This window comes from Lolium perenne, chromosome 3 (genome assembly GCF_019359855.2).
Source record: "Lolium perenne isolate Kyuss_39 chromosome 3, Kyuss_2.0, whole genome shotgun sequence".
NCBI lineage: Eukaryota > Viridiplantae > Streptophyta > Magnoliopsida > Poales > Poaceae > Lolium > Lolium perenne.
Window position 1 is genome coordinate 296,506,381 of NC_067246.2, and position 20,076 is coordinate 296,526,456.

The following is a 20,076-nucleotide window of genomic DNA, read 5'->3' on the forward strand; positions in this document are numbered from 1 at the left end:
CGGGCGACAAAGTCGAGACGGTTGGAGACGTAGAAGGCGGCTAACCCAGCGGTGACCAGGGGTGGTCATGCTGGACGCCTAGACGGGAGTTGCGGTGGTCGGCGAGCCCAGCGCGACCTGAAGTGGCTGGCGAGCCCAGCGGCGACCTGGGGTGGGGGCGCGGCGGCGGTACACGAAGTAGGCGAGGAAGACCCAGCGGCGTGACGAAGACCATGCGCGGATGGAGGCGACCCACGCCGAAGGGGCGGCGTTGTGGTGGCCTCGGACGTCGATGCGCGGGGGACGGCGAAGGTGATCGCGTGCGGTGACGCCACGGCCTGAGGGGCCGGCGTAGCTGCAGGGCGCGAGTCGGTGCAGCGGCGGGACGCCACCAGCGACGTACGCGCCTCAGAAGGCGCGTTGTTGGCTAGCAGCGTGGACCAAAGGCGGCGGCGCTGCGACCCGAAGGGGCGACGCAGCGGCAACCCGATGCTCGATCGGTGGTAGGCGCGTGCTTGGGGACGTGCTTGGCGTTGACGTGCGCGGGGTCGGTTGATCAGACCGACGGCGGCACGATACGCGCCATGGCGTGGACGACGCGCAGATCGGAGTCGATGGCGGCGTTGTCGATGTAGTCCCGGGCGATGACGGCGAAGACGGACCAGCGATGGAGACCGCGCAGGCGAGACAGCCTGTGGCGTCGCACGTAGGGGCGCCCCGTGTGCGGCGCATGCGGCTGTGCCGTGTGGTTGATGGCCGGTGCAGGTCGATGCCGTTGTCGGAGTAGAGGCGCAAGTGGACGACGGCGATGGGCGACTCAATCCGATCTATGATCGGTAAACCAAAAAAAAAACGCCGGTCGAGCGACCGGCGACGCAAAAAGAAACCAATCTACGGATTGGAAAAAAAAGACGCAAGGGCAGCGGATCAACGGATCGGCTAACGAACCCTCATATGGGTTGCGCGGCCCCCGAAGTAGATCATGGAGATCGACCTCCCCGGGGGCGGCGCGGAAGCTTGTGCGGCGGCTAGGTCAAGGAGCGTGCCGTTCTGATACCATGTAGAACGATAGGGAGGGAGAGAGATTGGCGGAATATGATGGATGTATTATTGAGCCTCATGGGCGAGTATATATAGGCGTACAGAGATCATCTTGGAATGCAAGACAAGACACAAGATCTATCTCTATCCTAGACTACCTAAACCGTACGTATACCAAATATATATCTCTAACAACGCCGCCGGCTGCCACCAAGACCTTCGACGCTTCGTCTGACCCTGCCGTGTTGATAGAGGGCCTCGGGTTCTTGTCGCTACCGCCTGCTGCCTCGGGAGGCCCGATCTCTGCGGGGGTGTGCTCTGTCGAGGACCACGATGGTGAGGAGTTTGCTTCACCGTTGGCCTCTTCCAAAGGCACTGTTTCCGACTCAGAGCAGGTGATTGCGGAGCCATGCCGTGACCTCTCTACTGCTGCCGCCGCTTTTGATGATGAGGAAGGATGGACCCAGGTGGGTCGGGGCTGTCGTTCCAGCCGGGCGCCATTGTCTTCGCTTCGTGAAGGTCTCGACCGTAGCCTCGCCTTCAAGCGCTGGGCTCGAGGGAGGTGTTTTCGGTGCCTTGAGCGTGGACACCAGGTCAGCTCATGTCGTGGGTCATTCAGATGCATTCGATGTCGTCGTCCTGGTCACCGGGAGCGTTTCTGCCGTGCGCGCTCTCCTGCTGCTCGTTCTCGCTCTCCGGAGGCTCGGGCTCGTTCTCCGGTCGCTCGTGCTCCTTGCCAGCGGAGTCGCTCTCCGTCCGCTCAGCCTCGTCGCCCCTCGTCGCCTCTGAGTTGGGCTGGGGTTTTGGGCCACTTGCAAGGATTCAGTCTCTTCTGTGGAGTCCCAGTTTGCCCTGCTACGCATGGAGGTCCTTCAGAAGTTTGAGTTGCTTCGCTCTGAGGTTCAGGACACTCTTGCCAAGCTTCAGGTTGCGTCGGCTGTTGATGAGGGGTTCGAGTGCTGCTTTGGAGAATTTTCTCCCCGTGCTCTACATATGTCGTCGTCTGTCCTTACGACGGTTGTCGCCACCGAGGTTGTGGCTCCAGTTGTGGAGATCTTGCCTGAGTTGCAGAATCATTGTGGGAAATCATCTGTGGTGCTTCCAGTTGAGCTAGGCCATTTGGAGCCTTTGGCGGTGGACATCGCGCCATCCCCATCTCTGTCTGAGTCCTGCGAGTTGCCCTCCTCTGTGGATAGTGGAGGTCCGTCCATCCGGTTGCCCCTCTTCGACCGTGAAGCTATGTTGGCAAGTATTGATCAGGCGGTCTTCGTGAAAAAGCTTAGTGGCTTGCTCGCTTGCTTGGAGGCAGCTAGCCCTGGATCTAGCGAGGCGATTGCTTGCCTCATAGCTGAGGAGGCTTCTACCGGCAAAATCAAAAAGGTGAAAAAGGCTCTTAGGAAAATAGGCAAGAAGGGTCACGCCATTGGTAAGGCGCCCGCGACTGCTTAATGCAGCTGCGTGGTCCTAGGGTAGTCGTCAGTCTGCGGTTGCTTAGCTAGAGTGGGGTTGTCGCTTGGTGAGTTGCTGGTCTTAGGTGTTGCCCTTTGTGGTTGTGTTGCCTCGTGTTGTTGGTGTTTGTTGTATGGTTTTCGCCCGGTTTCTTCCATTAATAAACCGGACACTTCCTTCTTAATAAATGGTTGGGTAAAGCTTTTGCCCCACAGTTAAAAAAAAAAAATATGCGAACACATATTTCTTTGTCTCCACTAAGTCGGACCAAAATTACGACTCCCCATGTTTCCAATAGACTTGAGGTATTGCATGTGAGTGAGTCTATATATTTTTATTTTTAAAAGGATTTGACAAACTCCGGTAAGAAGCTAATAAATCTATTTATCTAGAAGAGCTCTATTATTGTAGTCACATGAATCCTAAGCCCTCCTTGATATGTGGGTCGGCATACCACATTTTATTTAGCAATCGATATTTAATTTTTCTCACTATCTCTTAGCAAAATAATCTTAATCAGAAACAATCCAATCGCCCCAAAGGAAAAAAATACATATATCATATTACATACTACGTAATTAATATAACTATCGAGTCCACTAAGGGATATTAATTTTCCTTTCTAACTAATTAATCTCTTTTATAATCCCTCTTTGACGTCTTTCTGTTCGAGTGTTCGTATGTCTCCGATATTGTATTGAAATACCCAAATAATTTATAGGAAACTGACCTTGCTTGGAATTAAAAAGTTTCTCATTTAATTCTTTTTTCTCTCCCCTCTCTAATTAATGCATGGCAGGACCTTTGCGGTCAAAAAAATGTGTCTCTGCCACTGGAAAGAACGCATGTCCGTGTCCGCGGACACAAATCGTATCCAAAATGCATCGGGCCATTGCAGATGCCCTCAGTTGGCCGTTAAATCTCTTGTGCGTCGACTATTACGGTTTTTTTTTTGAATTTTTTTGATGAGATGTCTGTATTATATATTGAAACAATAGAAAATAAATTGGAACATATACTTGTTGTGCACAAAGCATATTCTATGGTGTGATCTTAGAGCATCTCCAGTCGGCGTCCCCAAAACCCCGTTCGGCAAATGCGTCAGATCAGAATTAAAAACGCCGCAAGGTGCTGCCGCGATTGGGGGCGTCCGTTCCGAACCATGTCCCCCAAATGTCGTCCCAAACAGAATTTGCATCAAAAATAAGTATAGATCGTCGATATTCAAAAGTAATTGTCCCCCCCATAGTTGTCGCGATCAAATTAGGTGCCATAGTTGGTGTTATCAATATTACAAACCAGGGTGCAAATTGAACATAACTAGAAGAAAGGGTTTGACGACATCGACATCGCTTGTTGAGTCGATGTTGGCCCGTCCAGCATGATTACCTCGGCCTGCTCTGCCGGTGATGCAGATGTGGTCGTAGGTGTACTCGCCAATGTTGAAGCAGGTGTAATGATTGATGTCGTTGCTACCACTGGGGCTGGAGTTGATGCCGATGCCATGGACGCGGCCATTTTAGCATTTATATCATCGAGGATCATGGCTTTGTAGCAGTTGTGTGCCACCAACACCTGGGGATCCATTCCCGCTGTCGAGGTAGTCAACAACATGAAGTCTTCTTTGTGTTTCATCAAGGAGATGCGCTCCTTCTCGATCAACATCTTCTCTTCTTGCTTATGTAGTAGCGTCTCCCACCTCTCGGCGGCCTTCTTGTCGCAAATGAGCATGTTCGACGAGACATCGGCGAGGCACTTGTTGATCGACGACTGCATCTTCTCGGTCGACGCTGCTTCAAGCACGGTAGCCTTGGCTACCTTGTTACCAATAGGGCGCCCTACCGATGCTGCGAGCAGCGCATTCAGATCAATGATGTTATGTTTGCCCTTGCCAAGGAGACAGGCGTCAACTTCCACTTCTCACAAGTATTGAGCTTATTATAACAATGCGCCGAATCATCTATTGCCTTCTGAGGTACAAGCGAGGAGCATGGTTCAACTAATCAAAAGAAGTGCAAACAAAATCAAGTATAGCCACATAGAAAGAGACGGGAGAAGGGACGATGGCACACACATACCTGGTTGACGGGGGTTGGGCCGCTATCTGCCTTTTTTTTTATTTCGGAATGGTAGCCATGAAAGATGGTCACATGCGCCTGTATGGTGGCCCAGTGTGTCGACATTGCCTTCTGGCTCCTCTTCATTATTATTGTGGTATAGTCCTTGTCGAGTTACTTGCGCTCGTCGAACTCTGTCTTGATCCTCGCCCAATAAGCGACATAATTTTGATTCGCACCGGTGATTGCGTCGATGCTCACCGTCTTCTAGGAGTCGAACATGCACCGATCTTCCGGATCCTTCCACTTGGGGCCTTGTGTTCCCATCGCTACCTTCTTTTTCTTCTTCTTGCAACACCGTCCTATTCATCGACGCCTTCCTTAGCCTCGACGCCTCCTTCCTCCTCGTCTTCCTCCTCCTCTTTCCCTTCCCCTTCCTTGCCCTCATCCTTGTTCTCTTCATCGCCCTCGTCGTCCTCTCCATCCTCGTCTACCGCCTCCTCTTCCCCGTACGCCGGCATTCCGTCGAGCGGGGTACGGATGCCTTCCTTAAACTCGAGTAGACTCCTTCGCCCAATGAAGGCAACAACATTGCTATGTCCTTGGTTATGACTCTCATTGCACATCCTATAGAACATGGCGTTCGGGTTGAACCTGCCGTGCGGCGTGACGTCGGTGTAATTACGATATCGTGCTCCCAGATTCGTTGAAGTAATATGGCGTCGATGGGGAGGCCTTCCCGGAATGTACATCGGGCCGCTCGCCGAGCCACTCCATGGGCTCGCAGTAGCAGCAGCAGCGCACGCGGTCAGCGCAACGACGTGCTTCATATTTGCAACTCTCGCCTTCTTCGCGTCCACCTCCATGATCCGATCTCTCCGCTCCGCCATTGCGAAACTGAGCCGCACACAGTCTCTCCCATTCCTCACGGGTCATCGACTCCGGTTTCGTCTTCGGTGTGGGCGCCTTCGCCTCTTCTTCATTGGCGCCTTGCCCGATGGCTTGTCTGCCCCTTTCCGGTCACCTTCTTGGGGTTTTTCTGCGGCATGTCTACGAGTGGCGGCGGTGGTCTGGGTGGGAGTGATCAGCGGATGGAGGGAGAAATGAAAGAAGCGGTGGGAGGGAGGGAAGTGGCAGGAGAAATGAAATTTCTTTGTGTGGATGACACGGCTGGCCCGCCATTCGCCGCGTTGCCTTCTAGTTGCGTCCGGCGCCCCTACAACGTCCCCTCTGTAGCAGGGATGTTCTTGGGGCGCCGGACATCGTATTGGACCTCGCCGGGTCGAAAAGGGCTTTGATGCACGCGGCTAGAGGCGGTTTGACATTGGCGTGTCCAAAATTCCTTTGTGCAACGGTTTGAAGGACACGACTACAAATGCTCTTAAGCCGTTTGAAACAAATCTGGCCCATATGCCCTCCAAACATGCAACAAGGCGATAATATATAGTCTTTCCACAAAAGACCTTGCGGTCAACTGACAGAACTGACATTCTTCGAATGATGACACTCCTTTGATGAAATTCTTTAAACAAATACTAATTGATGACATTCTCGGAAACTGCAATCGTTTGATGAAATTTCAAGAATTTGTACATTAGAAAAGGTAAGGTTTCCTTAATAGGAATCAATTGATTATGTAGTCCAAGGAGTGTGTCATTTTGGCTCTAAGCTCCTGGGAACCCAGAATTTTGAAAATATCTAAAATAATAATTCTAAGCTGCAAAAAAGTATGATTTTTTCATGGATAAGAAAGATGTGTTCTACGTTCTGGTTAATTTTTTCCCAATATTTATTACATTATATTTTGGGCTACAAAAAATTATAAAATTGTGGTTCTAAGAAGTCAAAAAACCAGATTTTGCTTTCAACATTTTTCTATTCTTGTGTAGATCACACCTGAAATGATATTTGAATGAAATTGTTTGCCATACAAACTAGACATCATCTATATGCACTCTTGTAGTTTTTTTCTTCAGATTTTTTAGATTTAAAAGTTAGATTTTTTTTAGAAAAAAGCAAACTAGCACAAAAACTCAATTCGGCTCCCGGATGCGTATGATCCCTCCACCATAAAAGCATATTTCCAACTGTTAAAAAAAATTGACAAAAAAATTTACATGTGCATCTCCACAGTATATGTGTGTTCGTCAAGTTTCACGAAGAAATAATATTTTTATTAGTCTACGTGAAAAAGAGAAAATTTGTCTTGTGACAAGCCTTTGTTTTAGCACCGATTTTTTATCTTTTTTACACACGTCACACGGTAAATCGATTTTTCATGAAACGACTTTGTGAGCATGTAGCACATGAAGATATACGCGTGAAATTTTTGTTTCAAAATTTTTATCATTTCAAAATGTGTCTAACATGCATTTTAAAATAAAGGGAGCATACGCTCCTATGTGCCAAAACATCACTCCCAAACTAGCAGGTCTTTTCAAAGTCCAAGTCAGTAGTACTAAGCAAGTACTAGTACCTTGGTCCTTGGGTCATGATGCGTATGTGCATAGAAACACTTCAGTTTTTAACTTTCGAGGGCGTGTGAGTTCAGAGAAATAAAGAAAACATAGGCACTAGGCGTACCTTCGGTGAACTGTGTCGTGAGGTGTTGATGTGATTTATATTTCCTTGGCTAGCTAAACCTTGTGGGTTAATGTGTTCACGTTTTTGCGATATCTTAAAATTGATTAACTGCTGTTTGTAGGATTAAAAAGATGATATGCTTGTGTTTTATGATCACAGGTAAAAAGAATGTTATTGGAGCCGAACCAGGACCGGTTCTATCATGGGCGCAACGAGCGAAGATTGCCCTAAGTGCTGCAACTGGGCTTGAGTTCCTCCACGAGAAGGCACAGCCTTGCGTTGTCCACACTTGCATCAAGTCCAGCAACATACTACTCTTTGACAGCGACGTCGCAAAGATTGGCGGCGTTGGTGTCTCCAGACAGCCCGAAGACATAGATGATATTCTACTGGATCGTATATATCCTTTTCCCAGTTCCGGCTATGATACGCCTGAGTATGCAACCAAACGTTAATGCTGTCAGATTCTTCCACGTGAGCTTGCTTGGAAAATCATATGTATTCTCCTACTTATCTAGTCTTGGTTCTGCTAGGTATACAATGATTAGGCAATTTAGCACAAAGGGCGATGTCTTCTGCTTCGGTGTCGTGCTGCTGGAACTTTTAACAGGTCGGAAGGCATTTGATCGTACATTACCCCGTGGCCAGCAAAAACTCGTGACATGGGTACGTATGTACATTCAAGGATATCGATATAACTTCTTCAGAGAGTGCAACAGCAAAACTCTAATCACATCGACATGCAGGCTACACCAAAACTTAGCGAATCCAAAGTGCATCTATGCGTCGATAAGAGGCTTGGAGGAGATTACCCATTCAAGGCTGTCGCTAAGGTATATTCTTGAAACTGAATTTGTATTCTCCATGCTCTACCGTACCTAGCAAGAATCTATGCCATTGAGCGCGTAGATATATCATGAGACTACATTTAGAGAGGTTTGGTGGGTGGGGAGGATTCTGGAATCCACTCGTTTCCTTGCTAGCTACAGTTTGATCACTTCCACGTTTCAAAAAAAAAAAAAAAAAAAAACAGTTTGATCACTCTAGAAGTATTGAGATTGGGTCGGTTTAGTCTTTAAAGTTTCAGTCTGCATGTGTAGTCTGCATGTGTAGCTCAAATGAGTTATGTGTAGTTCTAAACTGCCTCGCGCAGCGCAGACCTGCTGCACGTCGGTGGTAAGAAAAACCGATGACTGACAGCCGAAACCGAAAAATCAAGCATGACCCTGAAAAGACCGAGTCCGGAAAGACCATACATCAGGTAGAAAACTTTATAGATCGAACTTAATATGGTTAATTTGGTCATTATTTGCTAATAACCGATCTGACCGAACTTTACGTGAGACTGCCCAATATCTAGAACCGTCCGATCTACTTGAATTGTGGTATTATTGAATGGTGATCAAACTGGTGAAGCGTGGTTATGCTTTTATTTAGATTGTTTAGCGTTTAGTCCTGCCAACTAATAACAATATGCATTAAAAATGAGTACTGCTGAAGTGCTGCCATTTGTTTTTTTGAAACACAAGCAAAAACTTTGCCTCATCCATTAATTAAGAAGAGGGTGCCCGGTTTGTAGCAGAAAACCAGGCAAAAACCTACAACAACTGGGTCAACCCCACACAAACAACACATCCACATAGACCACAAAACCACCCCAACAAAACACTCAACACGACACTCCAACACCGCGCCAAAAAGACAGGCCACGACATTAGGAGGCACCCGTCAACCAACTGCGCATCCAGGGAAGGCCACGGCCAAGGTTTACTAATAAGTATACTTCGGTCTTTATTTTTGACGGATCAAATTTTAAATAGATCAAAATATAGTATCCAAACTGCGGGTCATGACCAAACGCCCAACCGACCACGTCGATCAGGGCGCTTCTGGCATTAAGATTGAGTCAGTTTACTCCTAAAGTTTCAATTTGCACATCCAGTCATATAAGTATCTGAAGTGAGTCACGGGTCATCTTAAACAGCCCCGAGCAGCGCTGACCCGCGCCAGGTCTACCAGGGCGCTTCTGGTGCAAATACATACGAGATGAATGTTGATGAATGTTGTGGTCTTTGGCAAAATTGTTTCCGTGCTCAGTTTTTTTCGAAATGGGGATATACCACGGTTTCTGCATCATGATGATGCACACGGCCCTTTATTAATAACAGGTTCAGAATAAAATTATTATTTACAAACGAAACGCTAACAGTGATTGATACAAAAATCAACCAAAGCACAGAAAACGTGATAAAAAAGGAGAACTCATCAACAAAGCCTCCTAGTATGCCGCCAACCAGCCTGGCACAAGATATCCTGAGCAACCATCAGGAGCCGTGTGCATCCAGTAGCCATAGCATCCCGCTGTCCCTCCGGCGAAAGGAGAGACCAAAGCTGAACCCAATGTGCCACCATATGGATAACCTGTAAAAAATGAAAAGTATTTTTCCTGTTAAAGATAATATCATTTCTGACCCTCCATATAGACCGGCATAAGGCGGAAACCCCAATACGGATCAAAGTCTTAGATTGTCTATCTACTCCATTTAACCAATTATCAAACAAATTAGTAATATTTAAAGGAGGTGGAAGATCATAAGTGAAATTAACTGTGCGCCAAAGAAGTTTAGCTAAAGGACATTCCAGAAAGAGATGTTGGATAGTCTCCTGATCCCCGATCCCCACAGAAAACACATTTAGTACACCCATTCCAATATCTCTTTGTTAAATTATCTTTGGTTAATAATACTTTGTTACTCAAAAACCACATAAATATCTTTATCTTAAGAGGAATCTTAACTTTCCAGAGATATTTTCGCAAAAAAAGAGTATGGTCATTCATAAGATCCTCATACATAGACTTAACCGTAAATAACCCTGTGGATGTCAAATCCCAAACAAAACGATCATTATCTCCATTCAAATTTACCCTCATCAATTTGCGACATAAATTTACCCATGAAGTCCACTTATTCCCCCTCAACACTCTACGAAAAGTAATATTGGGTGGAGCTTGAGCTAAAATCGTGGGCAACCGTTACATTCCTATGGTGTACAATATTATATAAAGACGAATACTGTTGTGCTAAAGGAGTTTTTCCTAACCACGTATCCTCCCAGGAGCGGGTATTAGGATCATTTCCCACTCTGCAAGAACCTCTAGAAAAGAACTCCCCCTTAACCTCCATCAATCCCTTCCAAAAGGGAGAATCAGTAGGTTTTGCTTGCACCTCGGATAAAGTCTTATGTAGTAGATATTTATTTTGAAGTAGCTCTTGCCACACGTACCCCTTCTTCATTAAGAAGTTTGGAGAGCCATTTACTTAGCAGACATTTATTTTTAATCTCGAGGACTTCAATACTGAGCCCCCCAGATCCCTAGGGCGGCACACAATATTCCATTTCGTAAGTCTATATTTTCTTTTATTTTCATCGGATTGCCAAAAGAAACGAGATCTATAGAAATCCAGACGTTTCCTTACCCCAATAGGTATTTGTAGGAAAGATAACATGAACATAGGCAAACTTGATAAAACTGAATTGATAAGGACTAACCTATCACCATAGGATATTAACTTCCCTTTCCAGCATCCCAATTTTCTTTCAAATCGGGTCTTAACTGGATACCAATCAGAATTTCTTAGTTTCCTGTAATGAATTGGAATACCCAAGTATCTGAATGGGAATGACCCAGCATCACATCCATAGATATGTTTGTACTGATCCTCCTCTTCCTTGGACTTTCCGAAACAAAAAAATTCACTTTTATGAAAGTTAATCTTAAGTCCTGATAGTTCCTCAAACAGACACAATATTAATTTCATATTAACCGCTTTTTGGAAGTCATGCTCCAAAAAAAGAACTGTATCATCGGCATATTGTAATATGGAGAGACCACCCTCAACTAGATGGGGTATGAGTCCTCCTACTTGGCCATCCTCCTTCGTCCTCTCAATTAAGATAGCAAGCATGTCCACTACAATATTTAAAAGCATTGGAGACAAAGGGTCCCCTTGCCGCAATCCTTTTTTTGTCTGGAAATAATGACCAATGTCATCATTAACCTTAACACCAACACTTCCTCCTTGAACAAATTGTTGTATTAATTGGCCCCATTCAGGAGCAAAACCCTTCACCCTCAGTGTCTGTTGCAAAAGGGGCCATTTCATTTTATCATAAGCCTTTTCAAAATCAATTTTAAACAGAACTCCATCCATCTTTTTAGTATGTAACTCATGGATTGTTTCGTGTAGAATGACCACTCCTTCCAAAATATTCCTCCCAGCATAAAAGCAGATTGTGTTGGTTTTATCACTTTTGTGTCGGCACTATACGCAAACCATCAAACATGTGCTTCCCAGGCAGCAACCCAGAGTCCTCAGACACTCAGTACACATCGACACGCGTTGCATCATTCATACCTTAATTGCTGGACAAAATCTTCAATCCATATTGGAGGTCATGTGTCAACCATGCACATAGCACACTGATCAGACAAATCGAACCGGTCATATATGTAATTCTTGTTCTTGCAATGCTCGCGAGAAACACCCGCCGTGGTGAATCTCTACCGATCATCATCAGTCCTAGGAGGTACACTGTTCATACGTGACTTCTAGCGCAATTTTTTTTCATGAATACATAATATTCTTTAGTGGGAGACGATGTTCCTACCGATAGCGATACGCCTGAGGTGAATTTGTATATCTCAATACCGGTCGGATCAATATTTTGGACTCAATCTTTCGAAGGTGCTCATAAATGTAGTGTGTGCGTGCGTAAATTCATAGAGGTGAGTATGTACGTATTTATGAACGTCTGCGTTGGTACTGTGTTTTACAAAAAAAAAAAAAGGTCGCAGATCCTCACACAAGCCTACTCCTCTATTGTGGACGTCAATCATACTTGTGTTTTGGTGCATTTAGACGCATCGAAATGACATGGTCTTCAATGAAGCGGTGGCGTCATAGACCATCAAGGAGAAGATCAAGGAGAGTTCCGACTTCTAGTGCAAATTTACATGAATCACCACCAGCAACATAATAAAAGACAGCAGATTAGATTTTCAATCTTCTTCCCCTGGCACCACAATGTCAGTGCAGGCTTATTAGTCTAAATTTACTCTACCACTTGATTCAGGTGGCATGATGATGCTCATTCGTATCAACTCCTGCTACATCAACCTCCGTAGAAGGTACAATAGAGCTGTGGCAGACATCACTGACAACACAATCCAAAGTTGTACTTATCCTCCTATCAGAACCATATGAGATAGGGCCAAAAGTTCATCATTAACATAGCCTAGCTTTTGTTGGTGCAGTTCGGAAATATATTATTACAAAATAGACAACTGGTCATATTATTATGTGGAGAATTCATAGAGAATTCATATTCCAACTAAATGTACATGATCTTTAAAGCTTAACCCAACCCAACATATTGTTGGTGCAACATAACCTGGTACTTTTATTTTTTCGCAGAAACTGCAAAACATAGTCAAGTTAGATATGCGAATATATCAAATTTTGTTATAAATATGTGAGGATTTGACGCATATCACTCTCTTAACAACTATCCATGCAATAACTTGACATCCATTCATAGTGTGCCAGACCTCTAAGTACCGCCTTATCAGTAAGTACATATATATATATGAACAACCAAATGCTCCATCATATCAAAAAGGTTTGGAGGATATATAGCTCAAACTTGCATACAATTTATGCTATCTCCTGCTTAAGACGTTCAACAACTCTTCTTTCACGAGTTTTACTACAGATTTCGCAAACAACCCAACACTATGTATACAGATGGTCATAAGTTCTCAGATATTTCAATGAACAAGTTGAATGCAAATCTAGGCCAAGATATTTGAATAAACAGATGAAATATAAAAAATTAAATGCCATGTTATTTCAGCAAACCGATGGATTGCACAAATTAAGGCGGGCCTATTTCAGCAAATAATTTGAGTGGAAAACTGTGGTCAAGTATTTGAGAAAAAAAATCGATCGAGCGTAATACGATGTATACCAATTCAAACAAATAGACTGAGTGAAAAACAATGTCAAACTAATAGATAAACTGAAAAACAATGTCAACCCATGGACTGAAGCAAATTAACAAATTATAAGAGCTAGACGAGTTGAATTCAAGTGCTAATTATTCCGACTTGCCAAGTGCCGTGGGAATTGACCAGCTGACCGCCGGCAGGGCGGTGGTGTTTCACATAATTTATTTCATTTTTCTCCCTTATTTTTATGGATTTTCTCACATGTTGAGATATTTATTTCAGATCTCACGGAACTACAGGCTTGCAAACCCCAACACATTAAGTTTTTTACTAACTACCCCATACAAAATAGCCCATTTCGTGCCTTGGCCCACCTTTTGTAAGACCACCTAAAACCTATTTAATTTAGCTATTTCGTCCCATCCTCAAAGTCTGGACAATTCTCCGCCTGCCCATTTCTTTTACAAATTATGTAGACGAACCACATTTTCTTATTGAGAATTCGTCAGTTGCAGCACCTTTTCATTATAAAGGAGATAAATACTTATAATTATATGTAACAAAACAAATTAAGGAGACAAATATGCACTATTGTTAGTTTACCCGACATATCATAATTCTTTTTTTTTTTTGAGATCGACATATCATAATTCTAGCACATATGGTTGTTGGCGTAGTGGCAAGACACATAATTCACTTCTGCGGAGGTTTCATGTTCGAATTGTACTCACACACTCCCTCTGTTCGCAAATATAAGAGCATATATATAAACTTAGTCAAAAGTTGACATTCTCTCTATGTTTGATCAAGCTTATAAAAAAAATGAAAATCTAAAATACAAAATCGAACAGTCCACAGAAACGAAAAAATATATAATTCATATTGACGATTACAGCATATCTCTACAGATCGAACGCATTGACCGTGGATCCATCCGAGCGTAATAAACATGACTTATAAGCATGCGCATAGCACACACGCCTGAAAGACGTTATCATACTTCACTGGCAGATATAAGCGTGCGTCCAAGGATCCATTAAACCGAAGATTGAGAAGACCACCTTTTTTTTTTTAACACAAGGTGGGGTCAGAGACCCCAGAGGAGCAATTCATTGAAACATCCGTGGCAGGTACATTTTACAGCGAAGTCCTATGTCATCTCTTGCCCTAACAAACCTATAATTTGAAATAAGGACCTCGCACTTTACAGAAAGCACCCTGAAATTATATGAGAAAAAGCAATCGAGGACAGTGCCTCTGCCACCAGTCGCCGGCGAACTCCAGGCGTATCCGCCGAGCTCAAGGAGCTGCATGCTCGAATACTCCATGCCGGCGAGAAGATTCCGCCGCTGGCAACCACCAGAAGGCCGGGGACGCACCACTTGGTCCTCTGGAGGCGTCGAGCTCCAGCAGATGAATCGGAGGGCCTCCGATATGGAGGTTGAAGAAAGGCCACCATGCTGGCCGAAGATCATGGCGACGAGCTCGGTCGCCATGTGTTGCGCTCGAAGAAGATCATGTGCTCCAGGATGCCTCTCCGGCGATCTGCCAAGAACAGCGTCACCAGGAGTCTCACCTTCGATTCCACCTCCATGGTGGCGAAGAAGAAGAGGATCCAGGCTAGATCCGTCCAGATCGTTGGAGAAGCCGTCAAGCTTTATTGAAGGGGGTGAGGAAGCTCCGCCACCCTCTGCCTCCGGCTCCTTCCATCGGAGCGCCGCAGAGAGCAACACCACCACCAGCAGCCACCGGGAGCAGCTCGAGCTCCGCCGTGGCCTAGCCCCCAAGGGCATAGCGCCATACTCTACATGGGTAAAACGAGGAAACTACCAGATCTACACCTACACCTAAGCCTAGCTACTCTGGCGCCCATCCATGACCATCTCCGGCCGGCTAATCCGGCGGAGGAGGCCCTGGAGCGGCCCGGCCGCTGACGGTGGACTCTCAAACCCTGTAGCAGCTAGAGAGGGGAGATGGGGGAAATGGTCTATAGAAGACCACCTCTTTAATGAGAGCAATGAGATGGTGTTGTCCACCCCTCGCCGAAGGAATGATAGCGCTCCGTCGAGCACCACCATCAACGGGAGATGAGGGGCAATCGCACAGTTTGCCCTTAGGGCATCTCCAGCGGCGCGACGCATTTCGAACGTCCGTGTCCGTTTGCGTCGGGCCAAATGGTCAAAATCGTCCAGCGTCCATTTGCGTCAGGGGTGGCTCCACGACGCATAATTTTTTTTCATTCATGAAGCCATAATTTACATGAAAAAAAACATAAAAAAGCCAGAAAGGCGTGCTAAAAGTACGTGTTGTCTACTGGTCGTCGTTGCTGACGAGGTCAATCAACTGTGGCGTCGGCCATGGAAGCTCGTACGTCGGCGGTGGAGGAGGTACCGCCGAATGGGCAAAAGGCTATGGCCAGGGATCCCACGCTGGAGCAGCAGGCGGAGCGCGGACGTTGGAACGCGTCGGCGTGGCCGGAAGAGTCGCCGACCTCCCCTGCGCGAGCGCTGACTCGCGCAGCTGGATTGCGAGCCCGTCCCACAAAGCGAGCTCGTTGAGCTCGTCCTGCTCGCTGTTGGCCAGTGCCATGACAATGGCCTCCTCCTCGGAAATTTCCAGCGGTTGGGTCTCCGGTTCCCACGCCGGCCCGCCCGGAAGTAATCCTGCGGAAGACGAAGCAGTTGTGCCGCTGCCAGGCGGGTCCGTGCGAGGACCGAGCGGACACTTTGCGCGTCCGCAGAGACGCAAACCCGCGGATGACCCGATCACTTTGCGTCGTCCCGCTAAAAGCGGTGCTAAACGCATTTCCGGTCATGGCGGAAACAAACGGTGGCTGACCCTGAAAGCGCCGCTGGAGATGCGTAACCCTGAAATATCTGATGCACCGTAAGAGCTTCTGCTATCTCTCTCGTTTGGCCCTTTGTGCCCTGACGTGACTCGTCTTCCCGAAACATCCGATTACCCCTATAGAAAGATATTCGAATCAGGCCAGGATTCGGTAAGAAGTGTTTTGAACAGCGTGTAGGTCTAGCTCAAGTTAATGCAGGTAAACCAAACACCTCCTGACCCTGACCAACCCGACGGTGGTCTGCCTGCCGAAGGTACCCGACGGGATTGTCTCTCTCTCAGGGTCGCAATGCTGCAAGGAGAAGCGTGGGGGGAATTTCGTGCACCATTGTTCTCGTTGCAATGAAAGAGAGAAGACGTACTCCCGAGATTCTTTTGTTAGATAGAACTAGAAGCGTCACCGCCCTGTTCCATTTCATTAGCATGAAACGTATTTCTGGGATTCTGTTTCTAGCTCTTATTGAACTTGTTATAATTCTAATCTCAGTCACAGTATACCATTCTCAAAAGAATAACAATTGCTTTCGTGTATATTGCCGCACTCCTGCAAGCAGATGGCTGCAGTCGCGGCGCTCTGTGTCCAGTACGAGGCGGACTTCCGGCCGAACATGAGCAGCGTGGTCGAGGCTCTGACACCGCTAGTGAGCACCTGAAGCATCTGGAGTGTGAGATGTCGTCTTATCTAGTACAGTATGAGTGAAATAGCACGTGATGTGGTTTTGTAGCTGGGAGACGAAATCTTCAATTGAAACATCATGTAATTTTATTGCGTCTACTTTGACTGTAAATGTAACAGGGTCTCAAACGGACATGAATTTGGTGCACATGGGTGCCAGTGCTCCCTACACTTTCAGTTTTTTAAAACTTTTAAAATCTCACACTTTTATGTTTTAAAAAATTATGGCGTTAAATATGTAAATAGATATGTTCATGAGAAGTGTATGCAAAAATGTCCCAGTAAAAAATACTTTAAATTTTGGGACTGTCAGAAATTTGTTTTTTTATATTGTTCAAAATACAAAGTATTTTTTAACGAAACTTTTTTGCATACACCCCACCAGTATATATCTATCTATATATTTAACGTCATAATTTTTTAAGACTTAGAAACGTGAGGTTTTAGAATTTTAAAAAATCTAAAAGTAAGGAGACCAGTGGTACCCATGTGTCAAAGACAGTTTCCGGGTCTCAAACAGCCTAATCTCATAATTACTCTTCAGAAGACTAGATCTATATTTCACCATACAACCAAATACGGAGAAACTGTTGTCAAATACCATGGCGATTAAAGACATGCACATATTTATATTTTATCCATCTTTTTCTCACTCGCCACCGCCCTCACTTCTTAAGTAATAGGAAATTTACTGCAGGACTTCTTCAGCATTACTATTATATCCACTTCACTTCTGTACTATCGTGTTAGACCATCTCCAGTCGCGTCCCCCAAATCTTCCTTTAAACGGCGTCAGATTGAGCGTTTGGAGCATATTTTTCGTTCGTGCCGCGTTTGGGGACGTCGCTCCCCAGCCGCGTCCCCCAAACGCCGCCCCAAACATTAAAATACTATTTTTTGCATTTTCATTTTAATAAATAGAAGAAACATTCCATAAACTAATACATAATTGGAAACATGGTTTACACGAAGACATAATTTAGAACATGGTTTTTCACAAACTAATACATAGTTTGAACCATGGTTAACACAAATATAAAACATTGCAAAATAACTAAACCTAACCAGGCCGGGCATCGAAAGTTTCGTGTGTTCGCTGCCAAAAAAGAACACTCGAGGGCACACCCAGTCACCCAAACTGGAAAATCTAGCTTGTGAGGGTGCCCATGTTGGTTCTTGCGAGTAAGAACAACCAGAAACCTCCGTGCATATTTTCGCTGCGAAGAAACAACACTCTTCACTGGTAATGCCGGCGGCAACGTGTTTCGTCGATCACCCTGATGCTCATGTCCCTGCCGCCAAAGTAGGAGAACACGAGCACGAAGCCGGCTTGGAGGCGGTGGTAGCGCGCGAACCTCTCCCAGCCGATGTGGAGGTACATCTTGCCGCGCACGTCGTAGATCACGTCGACGATCCACCGGAAGTAGCCGCAGGCATCCTCCCGCAAATGCAGCGAGCCCGGGCGCCCGGCGCCGGCGACGAAGTCGGCGAAGGTGTCCGGCAGCCGCTGGATGGCGTGTGGGTCGCCCTTGAGGACGACGACGAACTCGATCAGCACGGGCCCCTCCTCGTCCTGCATGTCCGACGATGAAGACGACGGCGTCGCAGGCGACAGCGAGCGTGCAGCTTTGACGCGGCCACGACGACGACCACGGACGCGAGCTCGACCCGCGCCTCTACCAGCCATGGCGTCGACTCTTGAGATGGTGGAAGCTAGGGTTGGGGAGAGAGGCGCTAGGATTTGTGTGTGATTGGGACGATGAGAGGCGGCCCTTTTTATAGGCCGGAGGGAGGCGGGGGAGCGGTGGCGCTCATTAACGCCGGCACGTAGAGCTAGGTGCGACGAGACGCTTCACTGCGCCTCTGCGGGAACTGCACCGTCGCTACGTGCCAATAACTTTCGTCGCGAGGTATGTGACGGTTAGGTTAAAATTTAATGTGCCGTTGACTCGTCGGTCCCGTCACTCCCCGCCTCGCTTATCGGTGTGTCCGGTGTTCCCATAGCGTCCCCTGTGTAGCGGGGACAGGCTCGGGGCGCCGGACACCATATCGGGGCGCGCCAGACACCGTATCGGGGCGCGCCAGACAAAAAACGGCTTTGGAGGACGCAACTGGGAACGTTTTTTTTGTCCGACGCGTCCCAAATCCCTTTGGGACGATTTGGACGACGCGACTGGAGATGCTCTTACATGCATTTTAAATTACAAATGCAACATCTGAACAAAAATCTTGTCTAGAGTTTCTATTAGCAGATTAAGCAGGTGGAAGGGCATGATGTGTAGTTTGACGTTCCAGGAAACTAAGCATGTGAATATTGTCTTAGAGTTTCCTTTAGCGGACTAGGAGCATCTCCAACAGCATTGTTATCGGATTGCTAAAATTTTGGTATAAGAAGAGGAGAGAAAAGTTATAGGAATTCACACAGAATTCTGCTTTCCTAGCTTTCATATAATTGCAATCCAAAACTGGCAATGAGCAAGTGGGACCCACATGTCAGTGGGTTTCTAATTTTTTACCATTATTTTTTTCCTTCCATTTTCCCTTATCCTCTTCTTCAGGGCATCTCCAATGGGGCGACGCATTTTAGCGTCCGGAAATATCCGCGTGCGTCCGTTTGCGTCGGCTAAAATGGTCGAAATCGACAGCGCGTCCGTTTGCGTCGGGGTGGCTCTAGCGACACGACGCATTTTTTGCTCGAATCACTTTTTTTATAACATGAAAACATAATTTAGATAGTTTAACACATGAAAATAAACCTAAACGGCTGCGCCTACTGCTGCTCATCGTCGCTGTCGAGCACGATGAGCTCCGGTACCGTCCACGGCCAGTTGGAAACCGGCGGAACGTACGCCGGGCGCGCTGGCGGTGCTGGAGGTGGAGGCGCTCAGGGCTGTGCTGCGGTGGAGGCGCCCAGGGCTGTGGCTGCGGTGGAGGCGCCCATGGTTGTGGCTGTGGCGGCGGTGGAGGCGCCCAGGGATGTGGCAGCGGGCGGTTGTGGCGCGGCCGAGTCCTGTAGCACTAGTTGTAGGGCTTCATCCTCCGACAGGCCCGGCGGTATAAAGTCGGTGGCGTAGCGGGACAGCGACGGCTACACAGGCGGGTCGTTCTCGAAGACGAGGACGCCGAGCTTCGCCTTCTCGTCGTCTGTCATGTTGTCCGGGAACTCAAACTCGCGGCCCTCCGCCATGGCCAGCTGCCAATCCTGGAAGACGACTGCGACGTAGTCGTCAGTGTCGTCCTTGACCTCCTCGTTGTGGTACACCAGCGCTTCAATGTAGTCGTCGGCGTCAGCATATTCGTCGTCCTCGTCGCCGTACTGCGCAGGCGTCGGCGCCTGCTGCGCACGCGTCTGCGCCTGCTGTCTTCGAGGACGAGGCGGCGGTGGATGGTCAAAGGGAAAGTCCCTGTCACCCATGAAGCCCGCCTGCCTCCTC

At 46.9% G+C, this 20,076-nt stretch overlaps 1 protein-coding gene across 1 annotated transcript in view; it reads left to right on the forward strand.

Moving 5' to 3' along the window:
- LOC127345082 (uncharacterized) overlaps positions 1 to 17,296 on the forward strand; it is a 29,098-nt gene extending 11,802 nt beyond the window's left edge. Inside the window, exons 5-8 of the mRNA XM_051371496.2 lie at positions 7,269 to 7,545; positions 7,643 to 7,775; positions 7,856 to 7,942; positions 16,521 to 17,296. Of these exons, the coding sequence (XP_051227456.1) occupies positions 7,269 to 7,545; positions 7,643 to 7,775; positions 7,856 to 7,942; positions 16,521 to 16,619 (596 nt within the window). The 3' untranslated portion in view covers positions 16,620 to 17,296. The remainder of the gene's footprint in view (positions 1 to 7,268; positions 7,546 to 7,642; positions 7,776 to 7,855; positions 7,943 to 16,520) is intronic.
- The last annotated feature ends 2,780 nt before the right edge of the window (positions 17,297 to 20,076 follow it).